This window comes from Exserohilum turcica (assembly GCF_000359705.1).
Source record: "Exserohilum turcica Et28A unplaced genomic scaffold SETTUscaffold_11, whole genome shotgun sequence".
In the NCBI taxonomy this organism is placed as follows: domain Eukaryota; kingdom Fungi; phylum Ascomycota; class Dothideomycetes; order Pleosporales; family Pleosporaceae; genus Exserohilum; species Exserohilum turcicum.
In genome coordinates this window covers 1663154-1677128 of record NW_007359926.1, presented here as the reverse complement: position 1 = coordinate 1677128, position 13975 = coordinate 1663154, and the positions used below count along the sequence as shown (strand labels likewise).

At 52.4% G+C, this 13975-nt stretch overlaps 3 protein-coding genes and 1 non-coding gene across 4 annotated transcripts; 2 read left to right on the top strand and 2 right to left on the bottom strand.

The window, feature by feature from the left end:
- Positions 1 to 1204: 1204 nt before the first annotated feature.
- Positions 1205 to 2316, bottom strand: SETTUDRAFT_167331 (uncharacterized protein). Its single transcript, XM_008024135.1, has 2 exons — positions 2027 to 2316; positions 1205 to 1967 (listed from the first exon to the last, which is right to left on the bottom strand). Exons 1-2 carry the CDS (start codon positions 2070 to 2072, stop codon positions 1318 to 1320), a joined length of 696 nt encoding a protein of 231 aa, XP_008022326.1. The 5' UTR covers positions 2073 to 2316; the 3' UTR covers positions 1205 to 1317.
- A 972-nt stretch (positions 2317 to 3288) lies between these two features.
- SETTUDRAFT_126628 (uncharacterized protein) lies at positions 3289 to 5088 on the bottom strand (the record flags this gene model as incomplete). The annotated part of the gene is made up of 1 exon (XM_008024134.1): positions 3289 to 5088. The coding sequence occupies one exon, from the start codon at positions 5086 to 5088 to the stop codon at positions 3385 to 3387; it is 1704 nt and encodes a 567-aa protein (XP_008022325.1). The 3' UTR covers positions 3289 to 3384.
- A 3287-nt stretch (positions 5089 to 8375) lies between these two features.
- SETTUDRAFT_103540 (uncharacterized protein) lies at positions 8376 to 10632 on the top strand (the record flags this gene model as incomplete). Its single annotated transcript, XM_008024133.1, has 7 exons — positions 8376 to 8447; positions 8763 to 8899; positions 8948 to 9484; positions 9535 to 9614; positions 9665 to 9736; positions 9784 to 10390; positions 10443 to 10632. The coding sequence occupies 7 exons, from the start codon at positions 8376 to 8378 to the stop codon at positions 10630 to 10632; spliced, it is 1695 nt and encodes a 564-aa protein (XP_008022324.1).
- Positions 10633 to 13761: 3129 nt separating this feature from the next.
- SETTUDRAFT_t95 lies at positions 13762 to 13849 on the top strand. Its single transcript has one exon. It is a non-coding gene; the product is annotated as a tRNA-OTHER (tRNA).
- The last annotated feature ends 126 nt before the right edge of the window (positions 13850 to 13975 follow it).

The following is a 13975-nucleotide window of genomic DNA, read 5'->3' as shown; positions in this document are numbered from 1 at the left end:
TTGGATCCGGGATATGACGTTATTGAGACGATCAGTCTTCTCCTGGCCTGCGAAGTTTCGAAATTTGCTACGAACCAACTACGCAGAGAGGTTTTGCTTCAACGCTGCTCCACGTTGCTGTGGGGAACCGATGTTCAGTATTCTTGTCGTGAAACTTATCACGCAGATTTCGATGCCTCAGAAACTCAATTGTGGTGAGAATTCCAAACAAACCGTGTGTCCAGTGTCAAACTGTCAAGAGCCTGCCCCCTTGTACTGGAAAACGATGGTGGCGAGATCTGGAAAAGGAGCATCCAAGATGCATAGACAAACAGCGAATGAACGAGTCTGATTCTGTGGCCCCAGGCCTGATAGGAGTAACTGGTTTTTTATTTCTTTCTGAATGAATGGAGGGACGGGGAGCGACGCGCAGCGTTCGGCGAGAGATGGAGAGGAGACGAGGGGAGAAAAGGCGAGGAGAGGCCGCAGCCAGGGCAGGAGGAGGAGGGAGAGAAAAAGAAAGGAAAAGACGAGCGGAACGACCGAGAAGAGCCGTGGTGATAGTGGGGGTTGTCCAGTCGCTCCGCGACTCTACTACTCAGGTAGCAGCTGGGACCTGCAGCGGGACCAGCCAACATCTTAAGGCCGATCTGCAAGGGACCCCAACGGCGGACCAGCCTTATGTGAGTGTCGCGCATAGCAATTGGTGCAGCACCCCGGAGAGCAGCAGTCCCTGCAAGCTGATGAGTGTCGCAAGTCGCCAAAACCCAGTCTTCTGAAACGACGGGGCTTGGCCGGGGTTGGCGCTCCTCGTCTGGGGACAGCGCGATGCGGGCGCTGGTTGGCTGCAGAGGCCGCCGTGGGCGTTACAAAGTTGCGAGAGCGCTTCAGGTGCAGGTACCCGGACACACAACGGAAGCTGTTATCGGGAAGCTTGTGTCGAGCTTATGCACTGCCGGTAGTTGTTGGCGCGTGGCCGGCGCCGTGCAGACAGCAGTCAGTGGCGGTGGTGTAACGGTTATGGCGGTTGTGGATGTGAGGCGGCGAGGGGCGAGATGAGATGTGCATGTGTGCATGCATACAGCAGGTGCACGTGAGCGGCAAAAATAACCTCCGACACCCTGACCTGTCTCACCCCCGCTACGCGCCACCGACCTCGATCATCCCAGAGCACCGTCTACCACACGCACTGCGAGAAAATGACACCGGCCTATCGCATCACGCCCAAATGTTTCCGTGTTTCCTTAGCACTCGAGCTATAGTTCGCGACGCTTGGCTCGCGCCCGCTTCCAACGACGCTCCTCTCCCATGCACACCCAGCTTCATCCCAGCGGCCGCCTACTCCATGATCATCACGCTCCTGAACCGCACCTTTCCGCTTTCCATGTGCTTGACAGCATCCTCGACCTGATCAAACGGAAACTTCTCAACCATGCACTTGACCCCCTGCTTTTCGGCAAAGTCAATCGCCTCCTCGCTGTCCAATGCATGTCCGGATGGCCATCCGTGAACCGATCGGCCGCCGTGAACCAGATTCGCCGTGTTAATCGGCACATCTCCCACAGGCGCAAGAACAAGCAGCTTACCCAGCGGCCCGAGCCCATTGACCAAGGGTCCCATGATTTGAGCATTCGGCGCCGTGACAACAATAAGCGATGCACCGCCCATCTTCTGCAGTCCTTCTGCCGCAGACTCTTTCGACGTGTCAATGTAGTCTGTCGCTCCCAGCTCAAACGCAAAGTCTTTCTTGTCGGCAGATGACGACAGAGCCACGGTGCGGTATCCCATTTTGCGGGCATACTGCAGAGCGAGGTGACCGAGACCTCCCAGACCCTGGATGGCCACTGTATCACCCTGCTGGATGTTCATCTTGCGAATGCCATTGAACACAGTCACGCCGGCACACAAAAGGGGGGCGTACTCGGCGGGGTTGGCGTCGGTAGGGATACGGACGACGGCCTCGCTGCGAAGGGTACAGTATTCCGCATCTGTGCATCTCTGTCAACCTCGATTCCCTCTAAAGAGTATTTTGCAGAAACCAACTCACATCCACCGTCCTTGCTCACTCCATTGACCAGCTGATTGTCGCACATTTGGAACAAGCCGCGATTGCACGCCTTGCAGAGGCCATCGTGTCCACCGTGCCACCCTCCACCAACACAGTCGCCAACCTTCCATTTCTTCTCACCTTCGCCAACCGCGATTACAGTTCCAATGACTTCATGTCCCGGGATGCGGGGGAATCCATGTTCGCCAAACTTGCCCTGCTGGAAGAAGCTATCAGAGTGACAGACGCCACAAGCCCGCACCTTAACCAGGACTTCACCGGCCTGAGGCGCAGAAACAGGGACTTGTTTGATCGTCCATGGCGCGCCGGCTTTCTCGACGACGACTGCACGGCATGAGGAAGGGATACCCGGGGATGACATTGTGCTGATGGACTGAACAAGACAGCAAGTCTAATATTGTGCAGACAAAAGCTGTAACCAGAGACGACAAACACGTATTAAATAGAGGCGCAAAAGACAGGCCTATCTGACATCAAGCTATGTGTGTGTGATGTCAACAAGCTGATTCACGCAGTTTGCCCAGCCGTCACACTTTACTCATCCACCAATCCATAATCTCCAGGCATCCAGGTGGCTGCTCCTCTCCTCCTAACCCCGCAGACCAACGTACCTGATAGCTTCGCAACGTCCGCTGCATGCAGGTATAAGAATGACAAACCCACCATCGGAGCAGGGAAACGGGGCGTAAGAAATCCCTCCATCTTATCTCCACGTCGCAACCCCGACAATCCTCGGACTCGATAGCTCCACCCCTGCAAACCACGCCTCTTTTCTCTCTGCATCTTCGCACATACGCATGGCACCCAAGAAGCACAATCCGGGTTTTTGTTTCTCACTTTGCACATTAAACACCGACCCATGATGTCCCCCCCCCCCCGACTTGGAGGTTTTCTTGTCCCCACTGCACTGCACTGCGCTGCGCACTTCGACCTGCAATGATAACGTCATAACCAGTCAGCACAGTGCAGCTCGAGTGTAACACCCAACCCTGCGCATAAATGCATCCATGCAAGCCTATGCGTATCTATGTATGTATTATCATCCTAACCCGCGTGTTTCCGGATTACGACTGGCTTACGTGGTTTGCTTAACCTGTTTGACAAAGGAAACAGTTCTTGGCCTTTTGAGATTGTAAGCCCATGGTAGGTAATTTGTTTATGTTTATGTTTATGTGCGTGTATGTAGCCGGGAGGTTATGCGAAAGAAAAAAATGGGGGGTATCATTTTTTTTTTAGTTTTTCTTCGTTCTACAAATCTCCGCGAGTAGCACATGTGAGAAATATCGCGAGAGAATTCAAAAGCCCATGTTTTTTTGTTTGGGGGTGGTGGTGGTGGTTCACCAGGCGTCGAAGTTGCCAAAGCCGCCGCCACCTCCAGTCTTTGCTTTCTTCTTGACGGGCGCTACTACGTCTTCTTCTTGCTCGTCAATGTATCCTACAATCTCGTCTTGGTCTTGATTCGCCATGTCCTGCTTAGCAGCTTGGAGGTACTTGCCGACACCGAGGCCGTCTCCGCTTGCGTTATCGACGGTGCCGTCTGCACGTATGCGTTTGCCGGTCCAAGTCGTCTTGTCGTCAGCTGTGCCGCCCTGTCTCTTGATTTCCTCGGCCTCCTGGTCCTTTGTTTCCTTGTCTTTGCGCTCCTTCTGCCACTCTTCAAAGGGATCGACAAAGACGACTACATCCTGGATTTCAATGTCGTCGACGGGCTTGTCTTTGTCACCTACCTCGGCCGTCTCCATGGACCGCAGCGTCGTGTCTAGCCCGCCTACTACGCGCGCGAAAATGGTGTGTTTGCGGTCGAGATGCGGGGCTGCGCGGTACGTGATGAAGAACTGGCTCGTGTTTGTGTTCTTGCCCTTGTTGGCCATGCTGAGGATGCCTCGTGTACTGTGCCTTTCTGGGCCCTCGAACTCGTCTTCAAACGGCTTGCCCCAGATGCTCTGCCCCCCTCTGCCTGTGCCGGTAGGGTCGCCGCCTTGGATCATGAAGCCCTTGATGTTTCGGTGGAAGATGGTGTGGTTGTAGTATCCCTTTTGCGCCAGTTTGACAAAGTTCCACACGGCGCGCGGGGCGAATTCGGGTAGCAGCTCAATGTTCAGGTCGCCGAGGGACGTGGATATTCTTGCATAACCCTTCTGTTTTACGCGCTTCGGCTTGAGCATGTAGTCTTCGTCGGAGAGAAGGGCGCGTTCGCCCGATGTGTGCGGCGTGACGCCCGTCGACGTGAAGGATGCTGCAGCCTTACCAGAGGTGTATACTGCAGCATTGTATGCTGGCTTCTTGGGTTGGGTGGTGGATGCAGCCGCAGACGCATTCCGTGCCAGGTTTGCAACAGCCTTGGACGCTGTGCCTCCTTGCTCCTTGATCTTCCTGTTTTCACGTGCCTTCGCGACAGCTTCCCTGGCCTTGAGAATCTTTGCTGCATTGCCCAAGGCGTCCTTGTTCACGCTGCTCTCATTCTCTGCCACCACCGTGTCGCCATCCTTGACGTGCTTGTACGAACTAAAGTCCCTCGACTCGATGCTCTGTGGGTCTTGCAGCGTGATGATGTCCTTGCGCGTGAACTCTTCGTCGCTGACCAGGTCGCGCCAGTTCTTGGCCTTGATGTTCAGTCGCTCGACCGTGTCCCACGCAAACACATTGCCGCTCTTCCTCAACGCCACAATATGCGTGTTGTCGGTGAAGACCTTGTATGTGACTGGGTCCACGTATTCGCCGTCCTCGTTCTTGGTGAAGTTGAGCGTAACGAGGTCCGCGCGCTTCAACGGCGTTCCATCGACGGGGTTTGTGTCGGGATGTCGCGACAGCCAGGTAAGGATGTGCGTGAGGTCGAATACGGTACCCGAAGCAGTGCACACGGGATCGGTAAAGGGCTGGAGCGAAACGGCGCAGTAGTTGAACGGAAGGCGCTTGAATGTTGAAGCGAGGCCCGAAGCAGAGGCCCGGCTGGCGTTGTTTGCGCCGCGCGCGGTGCCAAACGAGTCGGACGACGACCACTCCGAGTGGGTAATGTAAAGCTTATCGGTTCCCTTGCCCATTCCGAGGTTGTTGGAGAAGGAAAATGCGAAATTCGGGCGTTGTTGAGAGTGAGGCGCAAAACAGTAGAAACGTCACAAGAGGCGACGCGCCGCTAACTTTTGCCCAGCCCAGCATCTTTAGCGCGACTCCACTTCAGCTGCCTTTCTCCGACTTGCGCTGCCTCCCTGGTCCGCAGCCCTGACCTCGAATTCCCTATATAGAATTTGCCGTCGAATTGCTTAATGTTGGGCTCCTCGTAGATTTGTTGGGATCATGAGGTTCGGCCGCACAGAAGCAAGCAAGCAGTAGAGACCATGGCTTGGCTCCGGCCCATGACGCAGTGATGAATGTACTGACTCGGATTCCTCTCCCATTGGAACACCCATGATGTAAACCCTCTCAGACCCTATTCGTTCTACATGGGAAATAGCAGATGAACCATCATGACCGGACGGAATTGAGTTCATTGGCTACGCGTGATTCCAGTGGTTTTGGGGATATATGAATATCGATGTATCAAAGACTCTTCCACTCATCCATTCAGGCTCTCAACAACGGAATGCCCGAGACCTATTGACGCATTGCACATGGCCGATGAGTGATTCATGCTGTCCCTCGCCAATGCATGACTCGATAGCTTGCCATACGTAGGTCACGTCTGAATCAGGCGAACTATTGTTTGCATTTGAGAATATCTCCACAAAAGTCGGTGTGAGAAAGAGGTTTACTAATCACCATTGTTCGAACTGCTGCACTTTAATATCTTCTCTCGTTTGATCTGAAGAAATAAATATTATGCGCGAATTTGGCGACCAAGTGCAGCACTAGTTCTCGGAGAATTTAACACCTCTAAACACCGATACCCGCCCTACTAAGAGATAATACAATGCCTAGAAACTGTTTAGATCAGGAGTTAGCCTAGAGGAAATAACAACGCCAAAGACACATCGTTGTTCAAACCTTTCAGAGTCATGACTTCACAAATATAAAGTGTTTTTCGTTAAATGTCACGTCCTTCACTAAGCCTACATTTCACTTTACACTTCTCCATATCTTGCATTACCCGGACAACTCCCCAAAAGCAACCCGCCGGCTTCACCGCACATAATCAGCCTCTTCGATTTCGGGTTTTGAAACTATGGTATGCCGCTAGTTTACAAAAACCACAATGTACAATCATGACCATATGGTCTTTCAGCCATTGACACAGTCCCCTCTGGCTTTCTCATGGCCTGAGACATCGATACACAGCTGCATGTAGTTGGAGGTCAGTTTTGCGATACACGAGATGTCGCCAAGGTCTTGGTCATGATAGTCTGTCAGCCTTCCTGTAAGGCAACTAAACGGGGTTTCTTGGTATCTAAAGTGGCTGCTTAGTGGCAATACCAAGACAGCGCTTGTAAGAGCGATGTCGGCTGTTGTGGAGATTTGTTTGTGGGTCTCTCCATTGCCGGACATGGCGGAGTGGGGACCGGCATGGAAGAATTGAGGGTATAATGGCAATGAAGACTATGCCCATTACGGTATGTGTAGTAGAAGACATGGTGAAACGCTAAGCTCGCTAGTGGCTACCGGCGCTAGGGCCGCTGCGGCTACTAGGTAGCGGGACGGTACGCAGCTGTCAGAAAGCCCTAGGGTCAGGTGGACTATGTTAATACCTCTGCGGACGCGTCTTTCGGGCCTCGGGACTATCATACATGTACTGCCGTCTCGGCGATGCACATTTCAGTAAAAGAATAAGTCAACATACTTATACTATAAATCTGCTAAGTAGCGTGAAAAAGGCCTGTAGTGTTGGAAACAAAAAAATGGACAGTCTCGGAGGATGCTGGGTTTTCGATGACGACCAAAGTAAGTAGTAATGGCCGCGGCCATCAAGATCGTGTCTAGTCACACCCGTGCGTTACCCTTGGTCCTTTTGTGACATTAAAATCTGGTTCACCGATTGTTAGGTTGCCAACTTGTGCATAAAAAGGATTACCACGAGGGATTTTGTATGACAGCTACATGGCAGGTGATCGGCAAAGTCTTCCTGTCGTGTCTTGGGCCAACCGGTCAATCCCAAAGTTTTGGATGATGTGTCCCCCTCTCACGGGCTCCTTTTTGCTATCTGAGCGCCGAGCATGAAGCTTTTCCACGTCTTGCGATAATAAAACACCGACGATTTTACACTGTCTGACGGACACGCCCATGGACGCTGATGATGCGATATCGATTTCCCATGGAGGATCGCCAGGACAGAGCCCGCTGTGCTGGACAAAGATGCTCTTAGCACGACCCTATGCATGGCCCATGTTGTGCGAGTGCGCGAAATTCATTATCCGGAGCTGTAGCACCTGGCCTAGCAGCGAGGGCGATTGTGTGTGTGCGGCGATTAAGACGTGTTGAAAGATGCGGAAGTCCGGGAAGGGTTTTATTTTTATCACATGGCTCGCGTTCGGACTGTGCTTTGGAATAAATGCCTTGGTGATTTCTTCTTCCAGGAACAGAACACGATATCGCTTACCCTTCGCCTAATTCCGCGATGCCATTGGGCTGTTTCTCGAGGTCGGGCACGATGTGGACCAGGAACCTGATGATAAGCTTTGTGGCCTTCGGCAAGGGCAGGATTGCATGTGCAGAGGTGGCGTTAGTGTCTTGCATACTGCATTCATGGTGGGTGGGTGTGCACACAACGAGAAGAGGCCCGAAAAAAGAAACACGACAAGGTCCAAGAAGGTACTAGCCGGCACGGATTGGGTTTAGGCTGCATATTGAGGGGGAAGGGACTACAGGCCCTCGCAGCTTTCACTTCACGACATTTGCTTGCCAACGACATCGCAAAGTATGCAATTGCCATGTCGCGTGGGGCCCGCTTCAGGCCATACTGCCCACTCAACAGCATGTTCAACAGCCTGGGCTCGGCTCAGTCACAGCGCCAATGTCAATTGCAATCTTAAGTATCGCTTTCTTTTTTCCTTAGCTTCATCAATTCTCGACGAAAGACCCGGAAACCTAAAATGGCCACGGAAAAAAACTCCTTTCGTCCCTCCTTTCCTGGTAATGTGGATCGCGATCGGTTGAAGAATGCACCACATGGCGATCTGCACGCCTGGGAGCAAGCCACGGCCACCCTTGCTTCTATCTTCGATCTGCCGGGCTTGGAGGCCCATCAGCTGGCCGTGTGTTGTGAAACGCCCGGTTCTGTTATCCCAAGTCAAAATGATGGTGTGGCTGCATATGATTGCCGTCGCCGACTTGTTTAAAGCATTCGCAATGCCACTGGGTTTGTGGTCGGCAACTTGAGAGAGTTCCTTTCTGTTTCACTATGTTTTCTTCCTCCGTCACTCGTTCATTTGCTTTGCTCAGCGTAATTTCAGGCTCCCACGCCGCGCCATTCGTTAGCATAACAAAAAGGTCGCCATATCACGGCACTACCCCGGTGAACTTCACCGCGCCATACTATCCCGTGGTAAACCACACTGAGCCAGCATATCCGGTGAAAAACCATACCGACACCACGCTTCCCGTGGCAAACCATACTGAGACAGCCTACCCCGTCGCAAGCCATGCTGAGACAGGCTATCCCATCGCAAGCTACACACAAGGCTATCCCGTAGCAAGCCATACACGGGTCTATCCTGCAGGAAGCAATACCCAGGTCTACCCCATCGCAAGCACTACTAAGACCTATCCCGCGGCCACCCCTATTGAGACAGATTACAATGGCGACCCTGTACCTACGGACGCGATGCTTCCCCCAAACAACAACACAGACAGATGGGATAGCCCAGAGTATACATGGATCTTCCAATACCCACTGCAGATTCCCCCCGTCAAAGAATCCAAGTTGTAAGACACCCAAAAATCTGAATATGACCCTATACTAAGGCAGTTTAGCACTTACACCAACAATGCCACGGGTGCCATGATCGATTACTATGAAATCAACGTCACGTCGATAAAGAAGCAAATCTACCCTGATCGTGCACCTGCCGAGCTTTTTGCGTATGATGGACACGTGCCTGGACCAACGCTGAAGATGCGCAAAGGCCGAGAGGCAGTGGTACGGTTTACCAACGTCAGCCCAACCAACTCGTCAGTCCACGTTCACGGCCAATACAACCGCGCTCCTTTCGACGGCTGGGCAGCCGACTATGCTGTGCCTGGCCAGTACAAAGATTACTACTACCCGAACGCACAGAACGCGCGAACCATCTGGTACCACGACCACACTGAGCGCGAAACAGGCGAGAACGTATACATGGGTCTTCACGGCTTCTACCTCTTGTCTGACGACGAAGAGCAAGCGCTCGGTTTGCCCGACGGTGACCGCGATGTTCCACTCGTCATCTCTGCGAAGCGATATGCTAACAACGGATCTCTCTTGTTCGATACCCACAACAACACTGGACTTTGGGGTGATGTGATCGAAGTGTAAGTAGACTTTGGAGAGTGATTCGACTACGACTAATCAATTCCGATAGCAATGGACAACCCTGGCCGTACATGGAGGTAAAGCCGGCCAAGTATCGTTTCCGCGTTCTCGATGGTGCTGTCAGTCGCGGTATGTTCAGTCTACACTGCCCTCGCAACCAGTATACTAATTGACAATAGCATTCAACATCTACTTCAAGGAGGATGGAAGCAGTGACCTGATGAGCTTCAACATGATTGGTTCGGACAGTGGTACGTCTATCGGGTCTTCTGCTGAGGCCTCGCTAACTTTCTGTCAGGTCTCTTTGCGCATCCAGTCCCAACGACCAACTTTGCCATCGCCGAGGGTGAACGATACGAAATTATCGTGGACTTTACTAACCACAGGGGCAAGAACGTCACCATGTTCAACGAGCGCGGCATGGCTGGAACCCTCGACTACGCCGCGACTGACCGCATTATGCGATTCGTCGTCAGTGATCCAGAAGAGCCTATAGAAGACGAGCCTCTTCCCACCGATATGCACTACATCCCTCCTCCACCGCAGACCAACATCACCAAGAACTTTACCTTTACCCGTGTTGACGGTGAGTGGGTCATCAACGGTGTTGGCTGGGCAGACATTGAAAACCGCATCCTGACGCGACCTGTCCTCGGTCAGGACGAGATCTGGGAGTTGAGACACGGAGGTGGCAACGCTTCGCACCCGGTCCATATCCATCTCGTTGACTTCCAGGTCATCTCTCGCACTGGCGGAAGGAACGCAGTGATGCCATATGAAGCTGCTGGTATGAAGGACGTGGTTTGGGTCGCACCCCGCGAAGTTGTGAGGGTTGTTGCCCGATATGCGCCATGGAAGGGAGTCTACATGTTCCACTGCCACAACCTCATCCACGAGGACCACGAGTAAGTTTTGCCTCTTTCATCCAACACGCATAGTCAACTAACAAACACACAGCATGATGGTGGCGTTCAACGTGACGCAGCTCGAGAAATGGGGCTATGACAACACGACGCTCTTTATCGATCCAATGGAGCCGCGGTTCCGTCCAAAGGATATCACTCATGAAGCCTACACCCGGCCGGCCATTATGGAGAAGCTCGACTGGTTCTACCACACCAACGCGTACAACCGCACCACTGCTTGAGGAGAAAATAAACATCAATTGTATATATTTTTTGAGCTGCCCTCCACTAGACGGGTACATGGAGCGATGGACAAGGCCCTTTTTGCGCCGTCATCCACACCTCAACATGGCTTTTTTTTGGCCAAATACATTCACTGCAATACTCACTACATCCATGCTTTTTGTCACAATTCCAGTTTTGCTTCTCTTTCTTCATAATTCCAGTACTTTACCTGTCAAGTGTGTGACAGCCGTCAATCTCTCGGCTTGTCTTGTCGTTGCAATGCACGCCACTTTCGGCAATGTACCTTTTTTTTCTCCTTGTTGTACGCCATAGTCAATCTTTTCTTGCAACAAGTATATTTTATCTTTCGTCTGGGAAAATTCCCCGTCAGTGGCACAGCTTATTCATCACTTTGCCCTCTTGTAATGCTGCTTGAGAGTAAGACATCCCACCGCACCATATTCATAGCACCTCGCATTCCCCATGTTCATCGCCACGATTTCTCTTCTCAAGACGCACTTTGGCTAACTCCAGGCTCTGTATACACGTACTTGGCATCACTAAGATGTAATTGTCAAGTGCGGGAGCAACGGCTAACCTTCCGGGTCAGCCGCGGAGATACGAATACGTATACGAATAACGGGGTACGCTCCTTTGCAAGTGTCACGTCCAGAACATAAGGCCCACAAGCTGTAAGCCTTTGTGCAAAGTGTTGCCGATTAGCCTCGCCGCAGCGCAGTCACAGCCATCAATCAAGGACATGGTTGAAACAAGTCGATATCACATCACGCCATGGAGCCGTCGCGTCTCAGCCTCAGCGCCAGCCCTTCGGAACATCCGGCTGGGCACAAGGTCAACAATGAATCAGGGCATTGCGCAAAACGCCCCTACGTTGACAACAAGGCGAAAGTCAAAGTCAGAGAGAGAGACAGAAAAAAAATTGGCAACAGACACAGACCTCATTGCGGTGCCGCGGTCGGAAAGAAAATCCATCTATCTGTGAAGCGGGGAGCCGGGAAGCAAGACGGTTCAGAAATGAAGAGGACCACGGGGGCCAGGGTTGCGGGATCACGACATGGGCTTAGGGTCTCTCTCTCTCTCTCTCTCATTCTCTCATCCCTCGCCGCCTGCTCTTCCCCGTCTTACCCTGTACCAGGGTTCCAGCATCTTAAGATTTTTTTTACAAATTAAAAAAGATTGCGTGTGGTTGGATTGCAAGGGGAAGGGGGTGTAATCCCCTCCCCCCCCCACCCGTCTTTCCATGTAGTACACCCGTTGTCTGGGAGAGATTCCCCGACGGTGGGTTTGGGCAGAGAAAAAAAAAGGCGCGCGAGTCATGGTGTTCCAGGGTTACCTGTTTAGGCGATTCGGCACGATGTGTACACAACATACGAGGATTTGCCTGTTCGCATTGACATTGACGATGTGTGGGTGGGTGGGGACCGGCCCCCCCTCCAAAGAAAATTCCCGAGAGTTTAAACCAACTAACTAAGTCACGAAAAAAAGGTTGCTTGCGCTCGCCGGGGACGTGCGGATGGGAATGAGAGGGAGAGACACCCACGCAACGAAAGGAAACCCAGCTAGCGCCGACGCACTGGCGACTGCGGCCGTGGATCCGAGATGACAGCAGAGCAAGATGTGGAAAGTAAAGGACACAGAGAGGAAAAAAAAAGAGGGTTACTTGCTCGGTGTTGGGAAGATCCCGTCAAGAACAATCTGTGACAAGGCCACCAACCAACCCAGCCCCCCCCCCTTCACGCTGTAACCGTCCAGTCCCCCCCCCATTTCCATATTGCCAATCCTATTGCCAAATCTTTAGACCTTCTTGGCACGTGTATCGAAGACGCTCGCTCCCTTTTTCCCTTTGCATTGTGATATGGCATCGCTGGAGGGTTGAGACACGGGCGTGAAACACTGGATATCCAACACCAGCGACATTGCAGTCTCACCCGCGGCGGCGCCAAGCCGGACACCCGCCACACGTACAAGTGGTCATGCACACTTTGCATGCGGGCATATGGCGCTGTCAGGACAAAGAGACAGACATGCGGCAGCACCAAGCACCAAGCACCAAGCGGGGCGGGGCCTAATGGGCGGTCGCGGCACCAACGGCAGCAAGTACAGTAGTTATCGCCGTGCATGTAGGTGTATGTTAGCCAGCCATGCAGTGTGTGGCCCGGAACAGCCCCGAACCCCTACTTACCTACTGTACACTAAGTGACTTGCATCCCAAGCGCTCCCGCTCTCTCAACAACCCATCTGGACCCACGCGCAAACCCATCCGAAAGAGAATCATGTATCCGATGCACATATCCGTCATGCACCGTCGCCCCGTCTAGGCAAAGCGCTGCATCAAGCCATGTGGGAACCTTGGATAGTCTAGGTGTACATGCGCATGTACGAACATGTATGTATGTATGTATGTATGTACGTGATACCAACACGTGACCCTCTTTCGCCCTACTGCGCGTAAGTACCCTCCCTCCCTACCTTAACAAACGTGTGCATGTACGTACCCCCCCACGCACCACCACGCACCACCCCAAAAAAACTAGTAGCCCACAATCAACTTCCGTCACCCACTTTCTACCCGCCATTTTTGCAATCGCGATGGTAGGACAGAGAGAGAGAGAAAAAAAATCTCCCCATGATGACGATGATGGGGGAAAAAAATCAGATGATAAGTATACCAAGTGCCGAGTATTTGTGCTTTTTGGTATCCTGTGTATCATGTACATACATACTCGTCAGCGCAGACGTAGATGCAAATGACCCAATCTAAAAAAACCTCTCTCTCGGAGTTCGGGGTTTGGAAAGTGGGGGGGGGGAGGGGTGCTGGGGTGTCTCGCTCACTCCGATTCAATGATTCGGCCGCCTCTCCCCTCCGCTTCTTCCGCCCTCCCATGCTCCAGCTCCGACGGTACATTCGCACTTTGCACTTTGCACTGTACACCCAGCGCTCACATGTAGTCATAGTCGCATGCATAAGCACAAGCATCACGCCAGCCAGCCAGCCAGCAATCTTACCTCCTACCTGCGGACCTACCCACCCTACTTAGCACACAGTACTTGTACTTACTTAGCACCTTTGAACCCCCCCCCGAAAGCCCGAACGCCAGAAAATCAGCCAAACAAACCAAAAAAAAGGGGGGATGGCGCAGTGGTGGAGCGCCTGGAAAATTTTCTGCTGTCTCACGTCAGCAAAGATCGAAGGTTCGAATCCTTTTCCCCTCACAACCATATTTATGGTCCACCCACATGAGAGAGTTACTCATTAAACTACCTATTCGACTGAGAGAGTTACTCGTTAAAACTTGAGAGGAAGACTCATTTAAAAGTGAAAGATCTGAGAGAGTTACT